At 43.0% G+C, this 16227-nt stretch overlaps 1 protein-coding gene across 1 annotated transcript in view; it reads right to left on the bottom strand.

The window, feature by feature from the left end:
• LOC118852733 (transmembrane protein 263-like) overlaps positions 1–11428 on the bottom strand; it is a 357454-nt gene extending 346026 nt beyond the window's left edge. The window contains exon 1 of the mRNA XM_036762417.1: positions 11269–11428. Within this exon, the coding sequence (XP_036618312.1) occupies positions 11269–11274 (6 nt within the window). The 5' untranslated portion in view covers positions 11275–11428. The remainder of the gene's footprint in view (positions 1–11268) is intronic.
• Between the last annotated feature and the right edge of the window lie 4799 nt (positions 11429–16227).

The raw sequence follows: 16227 nt of genomic DNA, 5'->3' as shown, positions 1-16227 counted from the left end.
TAGGGAATTCAAAACAAGAATCCAGAATCTGTTAATGGGCTGGCCGCTGGGCAGTGTGGCAGATGGTAAGTGCTAGACCAGGACTCGATTGTGATCTCACTCGGGATTCTGCTTCTGACACTTATTGGCAGTTGTCTTTCCTGAGCACCTACTATGTGCCAGGCACTTTTGGGATATGACTACAAAAGCAAGGCTGTTCCAGGCCTCAAGGAACTTCTGTTCTGCGTGGGGTAGTACAGCATGCTCATAAAATACAAGATATATACAAACATAGGGAGACAGAAATTTTCCCTGGCTAAACTACAGCAAAAAATGAAAATAATAAAATATAGCACCAGAACACGTAGGGTTTACAAGTGACCAATATTCACCATGGGGACAATTCAGGGAAATGGGTAGAGAACGCTGACCCTGCTTCCTTAGGCTAGTTTATGTGCCTGCTAAGGGCCTACTATGAGCCAGGCAGGGTGTTTAGCACTTGTACATAAAGGATGAAAGATAGTCCCTGAGCTGGAGGAGTTCCCCATTTACAGAGGGAGACAACACGCAAACAAGACAGAGACAGGATAAATTGTAGATAATCAACAGAAGGAAGCCATCAGCATTGAGGGGAATGAGGCAAGGCCGCCAATAGAAGACAGGGAGCCAGGGACGTCCAGGTGGCATAGATAAGGAGGGAGAGCATTCCAGGCATGGGGGATGCCAGGGAAAATGCCCAGAACTGAGAGATGGGGTGTCACATTGGAAGAACAGCAAGAGGCCAGTGTCACTGGATTGCAGGGGATATAGTTGGGAGCAAAGTGTAAGAAGATTGGAAAGGTAGGAGGAAGCCAGGTTGTGAAGTGCTCTGAATGCCAAATAGGATTTTATATTTGATCCTGAAGGTGATAAGTGGCCACTGGAGCTTACTGAATGGGGGAGTGTGTGATGTGTGTGACAGTCAGGTGTGCTCCTTAGGAAGATTAAATTGACAGCTGAGTGAAAGATGGATTAGGGGGGAGAGATTTTTGGCGGGGAGACCAACCAGCAGCTATTGCAAATAGTCCAGGTGGAAGGTGATAGGAGCCTTCACCAGGAGGGTGGCAATATCAGAGGAGAGAAGGGCGAGCAGAAAAGAAATATAACAAAGGTAAAATCGACAGGATTTAGTAACAGAATGGATACTGGAAAGGAGAGTGAGGAAGACAACTGGGCTGCAAGCACTGGGGACTGGGAGGATGGTAGTGCCATCAACAGCAATAGAGAAGTTCAGAAAGGAGGATGATTTGGGGAGGAAGATAATGAATTCTGTTCTGGACATGCTGAATTTAAGATGTCTTAGGGGACCTCCAGTTCAAGATGTCTGATAGTCAGTGTGAGATGCAAGTCTGGAGGTTGGGAGAGAGGTTAGGCAGGGCATGATATGTAGATCTGAGAATCATCAATACAGAAAGGATAACTGAATCTCTGGGAGCTGAAGAGATCACCAAGGAACACGGTATTGAAGGAGAAGAGAAAAAGACCCAGTACAGAGCCCTAACACCCACTTTTAGTGGGCTTGGATGAAGATTCAGCAAAGAAGACTGAGAAGGAGCAGTCAGACAGGTAAAAAGAGAGCCAAGACATGTATTATAGAAACCTAAAGAGGAGAGTGTCAAGAAGAAGAGGGTGATTGACAGTGTGAAAAGCTGAAGACTGGCCAAGCAGGATGAAGACTGAAAATAGGCCATTAGACCTTAGAAACGTGTGATTAAATTATAAGAATCTTGAACTTTTACTTAAGAGAAGTCTTTGATCTTTTTTCTGATCTTAATTAAGGAGCACTCTGCCCGGCTTTTGTTAGGTGGATGTGGTGATTATGACCATAGGCATGTATACACATAGGGTACTACACCAAGGAAAAACATTCCCCCTGATGCTCCTGGTTAAGAGGTATTGTTTACTCCAGGACATGATGGCATACCTCACCCATGCTCTATAGCTATGAATAAAGAGGTGTTAGCCTGTCCTTCTCAAACAGAGGTTTTAGCTATTATACCTTAGCTAACTAAAGGTGAGATGACTGAGCTGACCCTGTAGCACATCAGCAGAGAGAGTAAGACCCACCCATTGAGGAAAAGGCCTAGGAGAAAGGCTGTGTTCATAATGAAGCAAGGCCAATAAGCCTGGTGGCACAGTGATAGTTTACTGAGAAAAGCACAATGCCATCACCAGAATGTATCAAGGATCATGTGTTATCAGAAGTATGAGTTGCCCCTCCATATATATTTCTAATGTGTGGTCCCTTCACACCTAGTCATTTTCCAGGTTCATTCCCTGCACTGGTACTATGTTCATTTGTTGGAGAGTATACCCTACCATTTATGGGAAAATGTTCTTACTATGCTATTTTGTTAAATGCCTTTGCTTTGAACTGTCTCCTTTGGCTGACTAGAAAAAACTAATCACACTAGTAGGGGCTCAGAGCTATTGTTCTGAGTGTACTTACAAAGCACATTAAATCTGCACTGTTACTGGGACCCCATTGTGAGAGAAGGTAACACAGATAGTACATGAACATAAAATGATCAGAGCGGGGTGCTAACAACTGGGAGGAAAGACCTCCTGAAAGAGTTTGCACTTGGAATAACTCTTGAAGGGAGACAGGGTTTCTAAGAAGCAGAAGGGAGGATATTGTTATCCTCTAATATTCTAAACATGGAGGACAGCACATTCAAAGGCACACATGGAGAGACAGAATGTTGTGTATATGAAGGATAGCAAGTAGGTCAACTGCTAGACCATAGAAAGGAGGGAAGAAGAGTAATGTATAATTAGGCTGGAAAGGCAGGTGGGATGAGAGGCTTTAAATGCCAAATAAGGGAGTTTGCATGTTATGCTAGGGGCAAGGAGAGGGAACCACTGACAATTCCTGTAGAGGGGAATGACATGATGATCTGCTGTGTCCTTTAAAAATGTCAATTTGGCATCTGTGGAGAGAATGGAATGGAGCAGGAAGAACTGGGTGGAGGGAGACCAATTAGGAGGTTACTGCAATAGTCCAGGCAAGAGGTGATGAGGCCTGAACCAAAATGGTTGTGGGATGGAAAGAAAAGGGTGGGTGGGAGAGATGGGGACCAGGGCAAATCTCTTGGCCTTTCTGCACCCCAGTTTCCTCAACTGTAAAGCAGAAAGTCAGTAACAGAGGTGGCACCTGCCTCAGTGACCATGATGGCTATCCCTAGAGTGCAGAATAACAGCTGCAATTCAATTCTACAAGCAATCATTAACTGTCTGCCATGTGCCAGGCACAGGAATCACACTGTCTCCAATCTACACAGTCGCACACAGGTGAGAATCAAATTAAAATGAACATCAGGGAAATGAGAAGCAGGAAAACAACATAAACAATGCCTACAATAAGTTAATGAAAACAGCACCGAAAGGAGGCTGAACTGGACCTGAGGCTGATCTTATTCCTGGAGAACAGAGGTCGAAGCTGTCTTCTCTCAGACTGCAGAGGTGAGGGGACTCCAGGTGGAGGCTGTAACAAGCTGGCAGATGCAGTTACATGGTCAATTTCTTTTTCCTAACTGTTTTTCAGTTATAAGGGTGGGTTCAATGGGACTGAGGGTGGGGTGGTATAAAGGAAAGTGATTATGGTGTAAAAAGGCATCAATAAAACTTAGAAAATAAACAAAATGAACATCAGTAGCAACCATGAAGGAGAAAAAGGGGTGAAGAAAGGATATTGTTTGAAGTATGTCTGGGAAGAGAATATTTTTATCTGCTCAGGTCTGGTGACAGTTGGAGGGCTTAAAGGAAATATAAGCACCTAGCAGGCAGATAATATTTCACTTTTTCATTGTATCCCCAGCACCTAGGATCACACCTGGCACACAGTAGTTGCCTAATAAATGCTTGTTTATTATGAGTGACCCTATGTATAAGATACTTGGGTCTTAGCACTAGGTAATAATATAACCACCCTGTGGCTGCCCTAATTCTTTTAAATCAGATGATTTAGCACAAAAAAGGCACCTTTAAAGCTTGTCGGTGTAGACAGAGAAGATATATTTGAGGTCAACTAGTCCAACCTCCTCATTTTATAGATGAAGAAACTGGGGCCCAGAGAGAAGTCAGATACCTCCCATCCCACAGGTGACAAGTAGGTAACAAGGAGCAGAGCTGGAATCCAAATCCCAACCTGCAGCTTATGAGTAAATCGAAGCTTCTTGATCTCAGCTTCATGCCAACATAAACAGCATCAATTGCTGGCTCCTGCCATTCTCCAGTTATCAGGAAGAATCTTTAATAAAATGATATAATATGGCCAAGTGCTATTTGGGTGAAGGAGTTATTACGATGCATACATCAGACACACAAGTTAGCGGGTAGCCCTTAGGAACAGGCTTCAGAAGAAATTAAGTCTGGTTGCTATTTCCTCCCACAAAAAGAAAAATCAGATTTTGGAGAAGTATGAATTTTTAATGAAATCAGAAAAGAAGCCCCACGGCACAAATGTCACATTTAGAATTCTGGAAGTTCACAGGGGGAAGGGGCCTTAGACATCACTGAGTCTAGGCGTGCTTAACCGTTTTTTGTGTCATGGACCCTTTTGGCAGTCTGGTGAAGATTAGAGACCCTCTTCTCAGAAAGTTTTTGAAAGAAATGCTAAATTTCAGTTACAAGTTTGTGAAAATAAAGATGCAATTTTTTTTCTAATTAAAGTTCAAGAGCTCTTTAGAACTATCACTGAAACCCTTGGAGGATTGTAGATCTCAGCATAAGAAAACCCTGATCTGGTCCAACCACCTTTGCTTTTTAAGAAAGACTTGAGACCCAGAAGGGAAAAACCACTCTCTCAAAGTCAAGCAGTGAGGAAGTTGCAGAGGGACCAGAAATGAGGTCTCTCACTTTTTAGCTCAGAGCTTTTCGATTACTAGTTCTAACCTCATATGACCTAGGATTCTGACTCAGAGCTGGAATTTTCTTAGGGATAATTTTGTCTAATCCCCTCATTTGACAAATAAGGAAACTAAGACCCAGAGATGAAAAGCAGTCTGTTCAAAGTCACATGGGCACCACAGATGCTATAAGTCAGAATTTAAACCCTGGCTACAAATTAATGGCTCCTTCTTTCCAATGTCTGCCCTGTAGCTGTGGCATAACTAAGGGTTACTTTGAAGAATGAGAACTTGTGAGTATTGCACATGATGAATTGTTTTTTAAAAGAAAAGATTTTTAGAGCCCATCTTAATTTCTGAGCCCTGCCCAGTCACTCTGTTTATAAGTTCTCCTTGTGTAAACTACTCCATTCCCTAGTGTAGTGGAGCTGTATTGGCCATGGCCTTGTGACAGGGTAGTTGGCTGCACACTTATTCACACACATACCTCTCCTTTCATATGGACACAAAATAATAGCTAACATGCATAGGGTGTTTTAAATAAAAAGTGCTTTACAATATCATTTAGTTTAAGCTTCTGAACTCTCTGAGATAGGTGCTATCATTATCCCCACTTTACAGATGACAAAAATGAGGTTCAGAAGTTAAATGACTTGCCCTGGGTCACACAGCTCATAAATGGCTAAGGCAGGATTTGAACTTAAGTCTTCCTGACTCTAGTACTCAAGTGCACTGTGACATCTAGCTGCCAAAGCAGCTGAAGACCCTGACTGCATTATGATGTCTGGAAAGGAGGGGGATAAAGGTTGCCAAGGGTATAAAATATTCAGCCGTACATAATATATAAGCATATATGTATTTGTGTGTGTGTGTGTATGTGTGAGTGTGTGTGTGTACATACACACACATATAATTTTCAGAGCTTAGGAGAACTGTATTATTTCCAGACAGGCCTAAGCAGATGCTCAATCACTGTGTCACTGAGAGTAGTTGTTAAAGGTGTAAACTAATTAAAAATGTAATCCTATGATTTCATCTTAATCTCACTTACTCATCAACTTTACTCAATGTCTACAATACAATTTAGCTGCCATTTTCATTTAGATAAATGACTGAGTAGCCTACCTAGTCTCTTTATTAGCAACCAGTGAACTGCTAACATTCTGCTGCTCATGATTAAAAAAAAACAGACTAATTTAAAAAGCATTTTTATTAGCACCATCATTTCACTCCAGACACAAAGGAAACACTCTCATTAATTAATTTTACATCAAGTCTGCTAACTGTACAAACAAGTCTTCCTATGCTTTTACAGTCAAGCTGCAGTGTGCTGTGTATATCTGTAAGAGGGAGAGTCAATAAATAAGCTGAACTAAAAACAGAACGTCAAAACACTTTATTACCAAGCTAAGAAGATGAACAGTTTTTCAAGGTAATCCCAATTAGAGAATGGCTCCACAGGTTGTACTAGAATACTGTTGTTGTGCCTTAAGATGAAAGAGACCGTCTCAGAGAACCCTGAACTGATGCAAAGTGAAGTGAGCAAAACCATAACAATTTATGCAAAAGAAAATAATGTAAAGAAAAACAATTTTGAAAGACTTGGAGGACTGCAATCAATGTGTGACAAGCCACGCCTCCAGAGAGCCCATGATGGGGCATGCTGCTGCCCTCCTGACAGAGGTGATGGACTCAGTGTGAAGAAAGAGACACACTTTTGGGCACGGTCACTGAATGGATGTTTGGCTTGACTAGGCAAATCTATTCCATGGGCCTTTTTCTTTCTTTCTTTTTCTAGCTTTTCAAATTGAGACGCTGAGAGAGTGAAGGAGGAATTCACAACAGTTATGCAAAAAAAACAGAGGACCACTGACACATTTAAAAATGCACAGAAGAGAATAGAGGTCATTCAGAAGGAAGCAAAGACATGTAGGACAGTTTTGAAAGTAATGTATGGAATTCATTATAAACATTTTTAAAAGCAAGTGGTATAGAGTAAAGATTTACAGATTTAAATGAAGGTTTCATACAAAATCCTCTTGGGTTCTGCTTTGTGTATGGCAATGTTATTTTTTTGGTGTTTAAGTTCAGAATGGGAAAAAAAAACACAACAAATAATACCCTCCTATCTCAACACATTTGTTCCAACAACTGACAAGTTTCTTGATTCCTCAGAAAATATTTTTGATAAAGAGCAGAACCAATCATGCATAGAATTCTGATCATTTGTATTACCCCTGAACTTGAATCCCCTTAAGACATAAAGCCTCAAAATGTGGAAATCTGAAGACACAACATGAGGACTGAGTGGCAGATGTGGCAGGAGTTCAAATTCCACTCCTTTATGCAATCCCAAGGGGCTTTGGCAAGGTGGGGATGAAGACTAGCCTGCTGCAGAATGATTCCCAAGCACTGTATCCCTTCAGACAGGATTGCTGCCTTGACTGTGCCATAAAGGAGTTTCCTAAGGAGATATTTGTCACCATATTCTTGCCTTCATGGCACCACCTCAGGAATGAACTAGTCCCCAAACCTAGTTATCACCATCTTACTGGCAGATAGTTCAGTTCTGAACACTGTTGGTGAGGAATGTGTGTGCTGCTACTGGGGGCTTTAGGAGACATAATGGTGGATTCATATGTCACTCTCCTTGTCAACGGGCTTTAGAAACTGGGCAGTAGGACTATAGAGGCTCCTGGCAAACAAACCCACAGGTGCTATGCCTTGTGGCAGTTGGGCAGGTGCCTTGGGATCCACTAAGCACACATTTCTAGACTGTAGTTTCTTACGCATGACGACATACAAGGTCCTGTGGCTCTTATTCAACACTGTATACATTTTATCTAATGGGATGAGACGGGTCTCCTGAATAAGCATGTCTGCATGGTGAACTGTGTTAAGTGTGAACTGCTCCAACCAGTCTACCAGAGGGGTATCTATTCACTAAGTTTGGACAACCATTTCAGGATGGAGCACACCACTGGGGCAGGTTTTTGGAGGCCGAGCAGCTGCCATGTCCTAGGCCAAGATACTACAGTAAATGTCACTTGGTTTAATTTTAGACAGCAACAAGCAGGTGAGACTTCATCATTCAATTGCTGTGCAATCAGATGGGAGTGGCCACCCTTTGGATAACCCTCCAAGAAAATTCTGCCAAGTTTACACAGAAATTGTACCTAAATTCAGACAGTCACGTGGGATGTGGCAATGAGGACATGACTGGTACATGTGTCTGTGAGAATTTTTAATTCACTTTAGTAACTGACTTAAAATGAGTCCTTAGAAAACATCAGCACCTCTCCCCCCGGGATGTGGTCCATTACAAAAGCAAAACTGCAAGATGTAGCAAGTTAAGAGGATTCCTCAACCTTCTCAGTTACCTGGGGTGGCCTCGGCTGCCCCCTACAAAAGAAAAAGAATTCAGGCTAAACAGCATCAAAGATGTCACTACGCACAAAAGTGAACGGGGCTGGCGGAGATGTAAAGAGGGCTTCAATGCTACCAGGCAACCGCTGCAATTAAGGAAATTCGGGGTGATTTGGGGGGTGCTCACTAGAAACTGCACAGTCAGATTTCAGCTCAAAAGGAAACACGCCCTGTCAAACGGAAGGGGCCGCTTTAGGAAGTGAGGGTCCTCTCACTGGTGCTATTCAAACAGAGAATGGATGACCCGTTGTTGGTAATATCTTAGAAGGGATTTCTAGTCAGGTGCAAGTTGGACTAGAAGAGGCAGCATGGCAGAAGGGTTGGAATCCTGCCGGGACTTAAGCTCTCTGGGTCACAGTAACCTCATCTATAAAATGTTATGACATGTATCACAGGATTGTTTTAAGTATCCTAAGATACACACACATATATGTATGTATACAGTAATATGCATCTATGTCCATAAAGTGCTTCGCAAACCTTAAGGTGATAATATTATTATAATGACAATGCTCTTGACCACTGAGGTCCTTTCCTCAGAGGTTCTGAGATTCTGTAACTCTGAAAGAGTTCTTCAGCCGCTAACGATGATTCAGATTATTCATCCCACGTGTCTTTGATAAAATCATTACTTTATCCCACAATAATATCTGTGGCCCTAGCTCCAGCAAGTGTCTTATGTGCTTAACGTGTATAACCAAGATCTTCAGTAAATATGACATTTTATTTTCTTATGAGTCATGTGTTAAACCTGGTTTACTGGACACATTTCCCAGTGACTAACTGTCCTTTTAACATCTCAACTTTCCTGCTATTTCAATTAAGATGGGAAGAATACCCAAAATAGAAACACTGAAGCACTGCAGTCAGCTCTCTCCGTTCCCGGGAGAAACAGCTACAGAACTAGGTGAAAAGAGACTCTGCTGACAGCATAGGTGTGATATTTGGACTCTGGACTATGCTAACATTAGAGACGTAGAGCTTGGCAGTGATACAACAAAATAACCTTCCCAGGAGAGAACACCACACTCTATCTCCCTTATCTTTCTTGGTGGCTACTACACAGACTCAGGTGCTCACAATTCTTATTGATTGGATACCATAAGACTCCACTGTCCCCCTCTTAATCCTCTACATCTTATTCCCTAACCCCTGCCCAAGGCCATCTCTTAGTCCAATAGACCCAACAACTTCTGTCAACAAAACTGCGGTTAGAAGTTGGGGAGAAGAAGATACCTCTGTCCAGTAGCTTGCCCTCCTCACCTCACCTGTCAACTTGTGAATGATCCACTTTCCCACTGAAATCCCCTTCTATCAGTCCATGTCTTTCTCCTCTTCCTCTCTTCTCTCCATTTCCTACTCCTCATTCCTTCCACTCTCTATCATGTAATATAGTGAAGAAATACTGAGTATAGAGTTAAAAGACCTGGCATCAAGGTGAGGCAACTTGTCCCTAGTAACAAAGCTGCTGGGTAGCAGGCCTAGAGCTTCTAAGGTAAGGTCTCAGTCTCCAAATTCAAATCAAAATTGCTGCCACTTCACAACACTCATCATTAATGAGGTCTTCAAAGACAATCTGGAGGACCATCTCCTGAGAATGTTACACAGTGGCTACCTACTTCTAAGTAAGGATAAGCCTCTAAGGTCACTTCTGACTCTGAGATTTTATGGACAGTTTGACCTACAAGGACCTGTCCAGCTCCATAATAATGAAATTCTGCAAAAACGTATTAAGTTCCTGTAGTGTTTGTGGCAGGTAAGGAGAAGACAAACAGTTTAACTATAATGCTCCCCCTTTATCATTCTTGTGTAGCGGCATGAGCATCAGGTTTGAAATGAGAGGATCTCGGTTGGAATTCCAAATATGTCAGCTTACTACCTTTGTGGTCCTAAAAAAGTCACTTGTCTTTTCTGTAAAATTTTCCCCATCTGTAAAATAAAAGAGTTGGGTAAGATCAGGGGTGGGGAACCTGCAGCCTCAAGGTCACATATGGCCCTCTAGGTCCTCAAGTACAGCCCTTTGATTAAATCCAAACTTCACAAAACAAATCCCCTTAATAAAAGGATGTTCTGCAAAACTTGGATTCACCTAAGGATCTAGAGGGCCCATGTGCCCTCAAAGACCCTAGAATGTTCTCTACAATCTCTTCCAGTTCTGACATTTGTATTTTCTCTCAGATATTCTGTATTCCAAGGTCCCTCCCAGCACTGACATTCTATGTTCTAAGGTTCTAAGATCCCTCCCAGCTGTTAAACTGTTACATTCTCTGATGTTTTAAGATACCTTTGAACTCTGGCATTCTGTTTTCAACTCTCCCCAAACTGTAACATTCTATGTTTTATGTCCAAGATTCCTTCTAGTCCGACATTCTATGTTCTTAGGTCTAAGACCTCTTTCAGTTCTGATAATCTGTATCTTGAATAATTTTAAAACTCCTGACTTTCTCTGCTGTACACCTAAGGTTCCTTCTAGCTCTGCCAACCTGCTTTGTAGGGCTAAATAGACCTTTCCCCCTCGGATGTTCTAGTCCCTTCCAGCTCTGACAGTCCACAGCTCTGGTCGTCTAAAGTTCTCGCCAGGTCCGACGTTCTAAGTTCCAAGCTCTGAGGTCATGGGTTCCAAAGTTCCCCCGTGAGAGCCTGCGTCCTGTAGTCTACGGGCCCTCCACGTTACGAGGTTCTAGGCCTCCTCGGCTCCTGCGGTCCCCTCCCCCATCCCCTTCTCTAGGACCCCGTATCCCGATTCTCCCACTCTTCCTCTGCACGTTCTCCCGATCCACTGCTTCGCGGGGAGATCTCCTGCTTTGCTGACGATCGGCCCTCTGGGCCCTGGGAGGCTCGGACATCCTCTCCATGTGTTCTAAGGCCCCTCCCACGCTCCGCGTCCTCTGACATTCCAGGCTCCTTCCCTCCCTCCCCGTTCCCGTCCCCTCCCCCTCCCTCGGCCCGGCCAGGGCCGCCTCCCTCCCACACTCACTTTCATGCTGGGCGCTCGGGGCGGGGTCGCCGCGCCGGCAGGGGAGGGTTGGCCAGGCGGGGCAGGGCCGGGCTGGGGCTGGGGCGGGGCCCGGGGGCTGGTCGCGCTCCCTCTTCCCCAGCTCCGCTCCTCCCTCACACCCTCTAGGCCCCCGCGGAAAGAGGCTGGAGGCGGGGAAGCGGAAATGACGTCGATGAGGCGGAAGCGGAAGTCGCCCCTCGAGCGCGCAACCGCAGCTGGTCCCTCGGCCTCCCTTTGACCCGTGACCCTTGTCTCCCAGCAGCCTCGCGTTCCCTGATCCCTGCTAGGGCCTCTGGGGTGAGACCTCCCTGGTCCCACCCGCCTTGGGACCGTGGGCGAGGCTCCTTCTTCTGTGGACCCGAGTTTACAGAATTACGGTGCCCAGGACAACACTAGTGATAAATAATAGTAATGATTGTATTAATAACGATGTAACGCTAGCCAGCGTTTATAGAGCGCTCTAAGGCTTGAAAACCTCTGAAGATCGATACACAGATGGATGATAGGTGATGGATGGATAGATGGATAGATGGACAGAAAAACAGATGATGGAAGAATGAATGGACAGAGGAATAGACAAATAGATGATGGATGGATGGGTGGATGGATTAACAGATAAACAGAAAAACATGATGGAGGAATGAATGGACAGAGTACTAGATAAGTAGATGATTGGATGGATGGGTGGATAGATTAACATATAGAAGATAGTTGGGTGGATGGATTAATGGATGGATGGATAGATAAACAGATGATGGATGGATGGATAGATTAACAGATAAATAGATGATGGATGGATTAACAGATAAATAGATGATGGATGGATGGGTAGATTAACAGGTGATGGATGGATGGATGGATGGATAAACAGATAATTAGATGATGGATGGATGGATTAGCGGATGGATGGATAGATTAACATATAGAAGATAGTTGGGTGGATGGATAGATTAACAGATGGATGGATAGATAAACAGATGATAGGTAGATGGATGGATGGATAGAGAGATTAATAGACAGTAGATAGATAGATAGAAAGAAAGATGTCTCACTTGATCCTTCAAGAGCCCTGTGAAATAGATGCTGATATCCCAGTTTTACAGATGATAAAACTGAGGCTTGAGAGATTAAATAACTTGCTTGGAGTCACACACAACCAGTAAGTATCTAAGGTAGGACTTGGAACTCAGGTCTGTGGTTCTGGATAGCACCAATCAACATTTATTAAGCACCTACTATATACCAGACGTGCTAAGCACTAAGGATACAAAAAAGCAAACTACAGTTCTTGCTCTCAAGAAGCTTACAAATTTGCTGCTACTAATTTTTTTTCTTTTTTTGTTTGAGTGTCTTCCCCCAGAGTAGTCAAGGCTGGAGCATAAGGCATTTTGTTTGTATGTGTTTATGTATGGCCCTTGAGATAAGATGGTTTTTACATTTTTAAACTTATTTAAGCGTGTAAAAACCATTCTTAGCTTGTTGGTAGCATAGAAACAAAAACAGGCCTAGGTAGTTTGCTGTCCTCCGCATTGGAGGAAAAGAAATAGCTGATGAGAAGTGAACTGGGTCATGTAGATGCTGAAAGGGAGTCCAAGAAGCTGGTCAGATTGTTCAAGGAAAAAAAAAAAAGAAAATAGCAAGGAGCTGGCCTTCATTCTGTACAAGCAGTGAGGTAGAAAGTTGTCCTCTTCTGAAAAAAAGGGAGAGTTAGACTTGACTTTTAAGATCCGGTTTACTTTTACCTTTTTCTGAGTCCACGTCCTTCTTGAGCTGTCTGCCCTTTTGCCTCTCCAGGCTCTGCTACTTGTTGGATCACTCCTCAGACTCCTTTGCTGGATCTTCATCCAGGTCATGCCCAGGGCTCTGTCTTAGACCTTTTCTTATACTGTTTACCCTGGTGAGCTCATCAGCTCCCACAGATTCAATGATTATCTCTATGCTAATGATTCTCATATCTATTTGTCCAGTCCTAACCTTTCTCCTGATCTCAGTCCTGCATTTCCAGCCTTCTGTTAGACATCTCAAACTGGATGTCCCCTAGAAATCTCAAACATGTCCAAAACTCAACTCATTATCTTTCCCCCCAGGCCCTCCCCACTTCTAAATTTTTTATTCTATTGAGGACATCACCATATCCCCACTTACCCAGGCATACCTTGGGTATCATCTTCCATTCCTCACTCTCACCCACCATATCTAATCAGGTGTTTCTGTCTTCATCATAATCACACTCCTTACATGTTCTTCTTTTCCTGGACACTGGCAGCACCATGGTGCAGGCCTTCATCACATCATCCCTAAACTGTTACAGTGCCTTAGTAGTTGGTCTCCTTGCCTCAATTCTCCCTCAACTCCAATCTGTCTTTCACTCAGTGGTCAAATTGATCTTAGAGCACAGATCTGACTATATCACTATCCCTCTCCCTCTCATTCAGTAAACTCCAGTGGCTCCCTGTCGCCTCCAGGGAAAAAAATATAAAAGGTTTAGTTTTTTTTAAAAGCTTTTACAACCTGGCCCCTTCTTACTTTATCAAGTCTTCTTACATTTTATGTCCCTCCATACACTCTGTTATCCAGTGACACTGTCCACGTTGCTGTTCATCACCTAGGATACTCTCATCCCCCACCTCCAAGCATTTTCCCTGCTTGTCCCTCATGCCTATAGCTTTCTCCCTCCTCATCTCTGGTTCCTGGCTTTTCTTTCTTCATGTAAGTCTCAGCTAAAGTCCCAGTCTTTACTGGGGTTGCAAAGAGCCTTTTTAATCTTAGTCCCTTCCCTCTGAGACTATCCCCAATTAATCGTGTATTTTTATCTTACCTTTACTTGGTAGTTTGCATGCTGCTTCTGGAAGTTAGATTGTGAGCTCCTTGAAAGCGGGAATAGCTGTTTGCTTTTGTATCTCCTATCCTTAGTACAATGCCTGGTGTATAGTAGGTGATTAATAAATGCTTTTTGACTGACTGACTGACGATCAAAGGTCCCTTCCAGCACTTAATCCATGTTCTAAGGGAGGTTTTCTTAACCTTGGGTCCACAGATTGATTTGTTGTTTTTTCCCAATATTTTGATAACTATTTCAATACAATTGGTTTCTTTGTATTCCTCTGTATTTTAGGCATTTTAAAACATTATTCTGGAGATTGGTCCATAGGTTTCACAAGACTGCCAAAGGGGTCCACTATATAAAAAAGTTTAAGAAGCCTTGTTTTAAATTCTCTTGGTGATTTCATTAGCTCCTGTGGATTCGATTCTCTTGGATCACTACAACAAATCCTTAGTTCCTATCCTACATCACCAACTGCCAGTTGGATAGCTATTTACCTTATGATTATCTCAAACCCAACATGTCCAAAACTTATCACTTCCACCTCTACAGCACCATATCCCTTCATTTACTTTTACAGCCTGTCAGTCATGCTAACCTATTCCTTCTCCCTCACTCTCCACATCTAATCAGTTGTGAATTCTGGTTGATCCCAGCTCCATAACCTATTTTATGGCTGCCATCTCTTCTCTCCTAGGGTCTCTGGGCTAGTTCGAACCCTTGCCACTTCTCACTTGAACTGCTATAATAACTTCCTAATTGGATTCCATTTTCTTCTTTCTCCTATCCATTTCCCACAAAAGCTGCCAGAGTAATCTTTCTAAAGTAAAAGTCCCTGCTCAAGAACTTCCTTTGGAGGGTTTTCTTCCTCCTTGTTGATTCTCGAATAAAACCCAAACTTATCAACCTGGCATTCAAAGCTCTTAACCTGGTTCCTGCCTACCTTTCAGGGTTATTTTAGGCTACTCCCCTCACATACTCCATTCCAGCCAAATTTGCTATTCCCCAAACTCGTCATTCCATCTCCTAAGTCCAGCCCTATGCGTGGAATGCACTCTAACCTCATCATCTCTTAGAAGTATCCTTCCAGGCTCAGCTCCTGGGCCACTTCCTGTGGGAAACTTTTCCTGATCCCACTGGTTGTGCTCTTTTCTCAAATTACCATCTATGTATTTGACTGTATGTGAATTATATTCTCCTAGTAGGGTGTAAGCTGCACTAGGAGGATATTTTAAATTTTCCCTTGCTATCTCCAGTATCTACCTAGCACAGTTCAGTGCCTTGCATATATAATAAATACTTATTGGAGTATATTGAATTTGATTCCATCTTTGACATGCTATGTTCTAAAGTCCCTTATAGTTCTAATAGTCTGTGATCCTATAAAATAAGGTGGATAACCAGTGTGATCAATATGTCAACAATTTGTGGTGGTTTTTTTTAAACCTGACTTGTGGTTTCAATGCCAGAACTCAAGATTATACATCTAGAGAGCTTCCTGGGGCCGTTAAGGAATACCCCAAATCACATGGCCAATATGTATCCAAGGCAGGACTTGAACCCAGGCCTTCCTGACTGAGGCCAGCTTTCTCTCCTCTAAATTTTCTCTAGTAAATTTTATATGTCTTGAAAGTGGAAACCCTGTGCTAATGACTTAGTCTTTGGCTTGAGAAAAGTTTCAACAGAGTGGTCAGATATTACTCTCTCATTAGTATTTCCAAAGAGCAAAGTTGAGCATGAAAAAGTGATTTTTGACGTATAGTAATAGGACACCAATTTGTTTGAGTGCCAGTCCCAAATTACCAATTGCCAGGTGGATGTTGGGCGTGGCATAGTGGCATGATATAGTAGAGATGGGAGACCTCAACTCTCCAGACATTCTCTGGAGCTCTCTCTGGCAAAAGCAGAGCAGCTACTAACCTTTTGACTTGCTTTAGTGATGATCTCATCCCTCACAAAGTGGAGAAACCTACTAGGGAAATTCTATTCTGGATGTGATTCTTACTGAGAGGAACTACTTGCTGGATTGGAAATGATGGGAACCTTGGGGGAGGGGAAGGAAAGACCAGTTCATGGTGGAGTTTATAATAGAGGAAAGGAAAATTGGGAGTTGT

Source organism: Trichosurus vulpecula, chromosome 6, assembly GCF_011100635.1.
Source record: "Trichosurus vulpecula isolate mTriVul1 chromosome 6, mTriVul1.pri, whole genome shotgun sequence".
In the NCBI taxonomy this organism is placed as follows: Eukaryota; Metazoa; Chordata; class Mammalia; order Diprotodontia; family Phalangeridae; genus Trichosurus; species Trichosurus vulpecula.
The sequence above is the reverse complement of the archived record's forward strand: the minus strand, read 5'-3'. Positions and strand labels throughout refer to the sequence as shown.